We start from the raw sequence: 6,949 nt of genomic DNA, 5'->3' as shown, positions 1-6,949 counted from the left end.
GACTGGCCATTCTTGCTGATTTTCTGGGGGAGGAGCCTAGTGCCATGATTTTCAAATGTCTTTGCCTGAGGTGGAACTGCACTGCCCTTGCTAGGGGCCAGGCTGAGCGATCTGCTCAATATGCTTGGGTTTGTGCTCAGGAGCTTTTGTTTCCTGAATGCTTTCTGTAGAGCTCTGGAGGACAGGAATGAAGAATGAAGGAATAAAAATGGTGGTCTCCCAATCTACAGCCTGGAGGAGCCGAGAGCTCAGGGCCCCACTCCTCAGTGCACCCTCAGAGAAAAGCTGTCAGTCCCTCCAGTCTCCCTGGTCTCCAGCCACGCTCCAAGCTCACCCGTCTGTGACTGTGCATTTCTGTCTCTGGTGCATGGCCCCGTTTGGAGTCTCCAAACCCAGCAGATTCCTGCCACGCACTCTGCACTGCTCTAGAGGAGGAAGGAGGGGGTCTCCCCAGTTCTGCCACATGTGGGGTCCTTGCTTAAAGAGCAGTGGCCCAACAGTTTAAGGTAACCCCATGCTAAGAGTCTCTCCTTGGCTCCATCTCTGCAGTGGCTTCCCTGCTCCAATACCTAGGGGCTTTGCCACACTCAGGCACCCCTGGTCTTTCTGTGACCCCACAGGACCTGAGACCACACTGTTCCTGTGAGGGCTCCACCCCCCGCCCCGACTTAGCCTCTGGAGTGATGTCCTCAGTGGAGCAGACTTCTACAAGTTCCGATTTTGCGTTCTGCTGCTCCACAGCTGGCTGGGAGCTTGCGGGAGACCCCACGGTCTATCTTCAGTCGCTTCAGATTCACTTCTCTGTATGTTGTACCTTCTGGAAAGTGGTTGATTTTCTGTTCATAGAATTGCTGCTCTTCTCTTCAGTCTCCTGTTGAGTTTGTAGGTGTTCAGAATGGTTTGATAACTATCTAGCTGGACTTCTGCAACCTGATGTCATCTCCATCTCGTACTCCTCCACTATCTTGCTTCTCCTCTCTGAGATGTTGTCAACTTAAGACTGTTCTGTAGTCAAGGTCCATAAACATACTAAAATGACAACATGTCAGGTTGCTCCAGAGAGCTAAAGTGGTTAGTTCTCATTAGTTCATTTGTACACCAAATTTACTAAAAACTAACAGATGATCTGCTAGGTCCAGGAGATGGATCTGTGAGGACTTGATACCTACCCTCAGAGATTTGCACACTCTCAAAAGGTTCCCAGACTCCCAAAATGGGAATCACTGTGTCAAGGCAAAAACTAAGGGGGTTGTGAGTGAATTTTCCCTCTTCAGGGGAGTTGGTTTCCAAAGCAGCAGGCTGAGCAGTGAGAATTGCCCAGTTCCTGGCACAAAGGCAACCAGTGTTTAAGACAGGAGTACCCATTCATGGTCTCTTCTTTCTTCCCTTGATTATTCTTTAATGTCTGAAGCTCAGATCTTTCATGCAGGACAAGATGCAACCTTATGCACAGCTGGGTTTCAACCTTCAGCCCCTCCTGGAGCGGCTCAGCCAAGATGAGCTGAGCCAGTTCAAATCTCTGTTGAGGTCCCTTTCCCCACAAGAGGAGTTACAGCACATCCCTGTGACAGAAGTAGAGGAGGCTGATGGGAAGCAACTGACAGAAATTCTCACCAATCGCTGCCCCAGCCACTGGGTAGAGATGGTGACCATCCGGGTCTTTGACAAGATGAACCAAACAGATATTTCTGAGAGAGCAAAGGATGAGCTCACAGGTAAGTAGAAACTAGCCCACAAGGTGTCCCAGGAGGAAGGAGGAGAGCCTCCAGAGTTTTACATATGTAGGAATAACACTGAGCCTTGGAGAGGCCACCTGTCCTGAACCCAAGTGCTAGACTTTCCTAAAGTCTGGTGGTATCTCTCATTCTAGCTATTTCTACTCTACCCTGGGATTGTATACCTTCCCACCTCAGTCTATATCCCTTCTCTCGTCCAAGACAATTCCTGGAGTATATTCCGGATCCCATTCTCTCACACATCCAAGGTGTTAAATTATTACACACCCTCTGGTTTTCAGCTCCCACTCATGTTTCCTTCCGCACACTCACAGAAACAAACCCCTACCTTCCCTTTGATCAGCTATAGCATTTGGGGCTGGGTGAAGAGACCTCCTTTGTATTGCACGATATTTAGCTGTACCTTTGGGACCCTAGTGCTAGCGTCCCAGCACCTCTACCCGTTAGATACTAGCAGCACACACCTCTCACTTGAAACAACCAAAAATGTCTCTAGACACCGCCCAGTGTCCCCTAAGTGGAGCACTGAGTTGTAGGTCAGCGGTTGTCAGCTTTCACTCTTCTGGGCAGTCCTCTCAGGAGCTTCAATGTGCTGATGTCCAGAACCAATCACCAGAGACTTTGAGCTAAATGATCTGTGTCTCCCCCAGATGTGGATTTCTTGAGAGCTTCCCAGTGATGCCTGCGTGCACCCAAGCCTGGGCTCTGCTGCCTAACAGTGGCCATATGCAGTTAGTGCCCAATGGGCATGAGGTTGGTTCTGTTCAGGCGTGCTACCAGGCTAGGACACACATGGGCTTTTAACTGCATGGGTTAATGTACTATCTCATGAGCCACTCTTACACTGACTACACATCAAAGTGATAGCATTTTATTATTTTTATATTTTTAATATTTTTTAATTGTGTTAGTCACCATATGGGACATCACTAGTTTCTGGTGTATTATTCCATGATTCATTGTCTGCCTATAACACCCAGTGCTTCATGCAATCTGTGCCCTCCTTAATACCCATGACCGGGCTCACCCATCCCCCACCATGCCTCCTCCGCTCTTGAGACCTGTTTGATTCCTGGAGCCTATAGTCTCTGGTTCATCTCCCCCTCCGATTTCCCCTTCATTTTCCCCTTTCTTCTCCTAATGTCCTCCATGCTATTCCTTATGTTACACAAGTAAGTGAAACCATATGATAATTGACTTTCTTGGCTTGAATTAGTTCATTTAGCATAATCCCCTCTAGTTCCACCCATACTGATGCAAAAGTTGGGTATTCATCCTTTCTGATGACTGTGTAATATTCCATTGTGTCTTAGTTACATAAAAATTATGAAAGTCCGTTGTACCTCTTTAGACCTTTCATTGTGTGGCTACTAGAAAATACAAAGTTACATAGGTGAGAGGTGTTATATTTGTTTTGGAGAGCACACTGTTCTAGAGAACATTTTCTCTCTTGTTCTTCAGCAAGGGTATTCAAAGGCTCTTCCTTACCTACCATTTTCTTTTTCCGTAAAAATGGCCTGTTTTATTCCATCTAGAGATCTGTTTTTAGCTTACTGTTCCTGGTCTTCAATGGACAGGGGAGGGTTTTCACTCCCAGCTGGCCTCTGGAGATTATAAATTTGGAAATAGCATGAAGAAACTCCAAGATGAGCAGCTAAAAGGGTCTGGCTCTGAAAAGTGTGAGTTTTCCCACCTCCTCCTCTCCCAGAAGCAGCTGTGGAGTCTCTTGGAACAAGCCTCCAGAATTAGATAAGCTACCTCATTTACTTCTTATGTGAGACTTTGAAATTCAGGAGCTTGTTTTAATTAGACAAAACATGGTGCTGAGCACTAAGAATTCAAGGAAAGCCAAGCCCTTCTCTCTGCAGCCATCCCAGTGGATGAGGAGGGAGACCAGGGGAGCTCCATGAGCTGGTATTTATACCAGAAGTCAGTAAATGCACACAGAAGCAGGAAAGTAAGAGCTTTCCTTGGAATCTGGACAGGCTGGATTTTAGCATGACCTACAGCAAGGACTGGCCAACCAGACTCCCAGACCAGCTCCAGCCTGCCATGTACTTTTGACCTTCCCACAAGCTAAGAACTGTTCTTGTATTTTTAAATGGTTGGGAGGATCAAAAGACTGCCTTACAGCCTATGAAAATCATAGGAAGCTTAAACTTCAGTATTCATAAATGAAGTTTTCTTTGCATGTGGCATGCTTATTTGCTTATATGTTACCTATGACAGCTTTTGCTTTACAAGGGCAGAGATGAGTGGTGTGGCCTGAAAAGCAGGAAATGTTTACTGTCTGGCCCTTTGCAGGAACTAGAAAATTAAGTTTGCTAACCCCAGCCAAAAGGATTTTTGAATTAGTGATTATGAACATTCTCCCCTCTCCATATCCCAAATCACCAGTATCCTTAGTGATAAGACTTGGGCTCAAGGCAATAGTAAATGGGAGTGTGGTTTGAAAAGCAAAGGCACAACCATTGATAATCTCAACCTAGATGTCCTGACTTCTTCTATCAATACACAAGTGCCAAAGGGTTCTACAATGATGACCTAACCAAATGTCAGAAGGAGACTGGTGGTCCATCAGATCTTACACTTGGCAATACCGCCAAGTAGGTATTCATTCCAGTAAGTGTTCAGACTAAAAGCGTGGAGAATTCTTTATTCAGAATCCTGCTCTTGGCTTTTATGACCTTGTTGCCTTTGCTCTGTGGCTTGTTGAGGATTATTTTTTCTTCCATTCTTTCAGAATTCTTGCTCTTCTGCCTCATCTTCAAAAGGAATGACTGGCTGGCCATTTTCTCACTCAGCATCCTGGTCCTGGTTGATATCCTTTGGAGTCTTATTGGCTATTTATGTCCTGATGCCTTTGCAAAGGCTATCTTTACACCAGCATTTCTCCCTGAACTTTAGATGCCTACAGCCAACTACCTCCTGGGATTCTCTTCAGAACTCTCCCAGACTCACCACTTCTTTATCCAGTGTTGAGCTTATAGTACTCCCTCTCCCATCAGGACTCTACTGTATTCCTACATCCCCTCCCAGGACAGTTTGGTTTTATCTACCTCATCAGAAACCAGAAGGTTAATCTGTGAAAGCTTTGTGATGGCCTCAAGACAGAGCAAGGGTACACACATTTCTCTCACTGTATTCATTTCTCTCACTGTGTGAACTTGACTGGAGCCTCCTGGGACAAATCCACCATGATGAGCACTCTAGGACATGCAGCCTTCTTGAACACCACCCCCACCACAGTCACAGTCATTCCTTTTGTTTAACTACACCCCTGAATATACCCTCAGGGCATAATGTCCTTGACCTTCTCTGGAGCTAGAACTGTGGCACACACCCATTCTTACTCTCCTCCGGGTAGACCCCCATTAGCACTCCCAGCCTCTAGGGCTATGGAAGCAGGGTCGTGGAGATCAGCTGGTCTTGCAGCTACCAAATACATACTTCTGTCCCCTTATTAAACAATTTCTTGGGGCCACCTGGGTGGCTCATATAAGTGTTATCCTTCAGCTCAGGGTCCTGGGATAGAGCCCCATGTCCTGCTTCCTACTCAGTGGGGAGTTTGTGTCTCTCTCTCCCTTTCCTTTTCCTGCTTGCTGCTCCCCTACTTGTGCTCTTTCTCTGTCAAATAAAATCTTTAACCATTTGTCGTCAGGCTGGACTGGTCAGCCTTTTTCTTCAGTCTTACAGCTCCTTGGTCTTTGGAGATGATTGTGCATACAACGCCCTCTCATGAGACAGTCACTGTGTGTTCTCAACCACATAGGAAGCCAGAAAAGGCATGTAAGCCCAAGATCATGGCCTGACACAATCTTCTCTCCCATAGAATGTTAAGATCCTTTTTATGTCATCTGGGCTTATGTATGAGATGCAGTTGTCAAACATAAGTCTTCTTGAAGTCCCACTCTCTCCCCAGACGGAAGTCTCAATAGAGAAGCCTATAATGGCCCCTCTTTTCTCAGGGTTCACCAGGAATCCAGAACCAAAATGTGCAAACTTGAAAGAAACCCAACAGTGTGCAGAAGGAAAGGAGCCAGGTTGGTCAGTGTTGGAGCGAGCCAAGCCACAACTACCACATCCTGTTCTGTCCTCTGCACCCTCCTTTTGTAAGCTCCATCCCCCCCCACACCGCACATCCTTTCCTCCATGGTTTATAATCCCCAATAGTCTCACAGAAAATGCCTTCCTCCCTCACTTAGGAACAAAGCAGGGAAAGGACCCTTGGAAAGTACTGGATTTCTTCAGTTCACAGAAAATTAGTGCACTATATGGAGTTTCTCTTCAATTTTTCAATTTCAGTTGCTCAGACTTTAGGAAATTCAACTCCCAGATGAGAAAGTTGAGATGTGCTGTATGTACATCCAGCACTCTGGTCCCTTAACATCACTGAGTGCCTAAAGTCAGCTGGGTAGTATTGTTTGTTAATGGCTCTGGTAAAGTACAATCTGCGTATCCATAAATTTCATTCAAATTAAATGTGCTACTACTAACTTTCAGTAAACCTACAGAATTTCCCAACCATCACCACTATCCAATTTTACAACATGGACATCACCCCCAGAAAGTTCCCTTGTGTCCACACGTGGTCACTCCCTAGTCTCTGTCCGCCAGCTCCGGGCAACCATTATGTTATTGTGTCTCTCTAGATTTGGCTTTTCTGGACACATGGTCTTTCCTGTCTGCCTTTCATCACTTACCATAATGTTTTTGAGGTTTGTCCCCATTGTTGAGTGTGTCACTGACTTGCCATCCATTTTTATTACAAAATGATACTCCATGGTGTGGCTATGCCACACTTGATTGTCCATTCGTTGATGGATGGATGGATATCTGAATTTTTTCTACTTTCTGGATGTCTTGCATCACGTTGCTATGCTTGGTGGGCTAGTCTTGACATACGCGCATTTTCACTTACCTTGGGCAGATTCTCAGGAATCGTCTGGTATTCCACACAGGCATGATCTCATTGCTTACTCAGACAATGGAGCAGCTGTACTGGGTTGGGATTCCCTGGTGTGTGGTCTAGACCAGCAGGAAAGATGGATGAGTAGCTTCAATGGATCACATTGAGTTTTGATGGAGCAACTTGAAAAAATATTTCTTGTTATGGGTCTAGAGAGGGCAGGCAGGAAACTTGGTTTAGAAGGTCATTTGCTGAGTAGCAAGCTGAGACTGCTTCAGCTAGCCGGAGATCAGCTAGATAGCTT

General features: G+C 45.9%; 1 protein-coding gene across 1 annotated transcript; it reads left to right on the top strand.

The window, feature by feature from the left end:
* The first annotated feature begins 1,435 nt into the window (after positions 1-1,435).
* On the top strand, positions 1,436-2,415 carry PYDC2 (pyrin domain containing 2). The gene is made up of 2 exons (XM_059383331.1): positions 1,436-1,715; positions 2,387-2,415. Exons 1-2 carry the CDS (start codon positions 1,436-1,438, stop codon positions 2,413-2,415), a joined length of 309 nt encoding a protein of 102 aa, XP_059239314.1.
* The last annotated feature ends 4,534 nt before the right edge of the window (positions 2,416-6,949 follow it).

This window comes from Mustela nigripes, chromosome 17 (assembly GCF_022355385.1).
Source record: "Mustela nigripes isolate SB6536 chromosome 17, MUSNIG.SB6536, whole genome shotgun sequence".
Classification (NCBI taxonomy): domain Eukaryota; kingdom Metazoa; phylum Chordata; class Mammalia; order Carnivora; family Mustelidae; genus Mustela; species Mustela nigripes.
The sequence above is the reverse complement of the archived record's forward strand: the minus strand, read 5'-3'. Positions and strand labels throughout refer to the sequence as shown.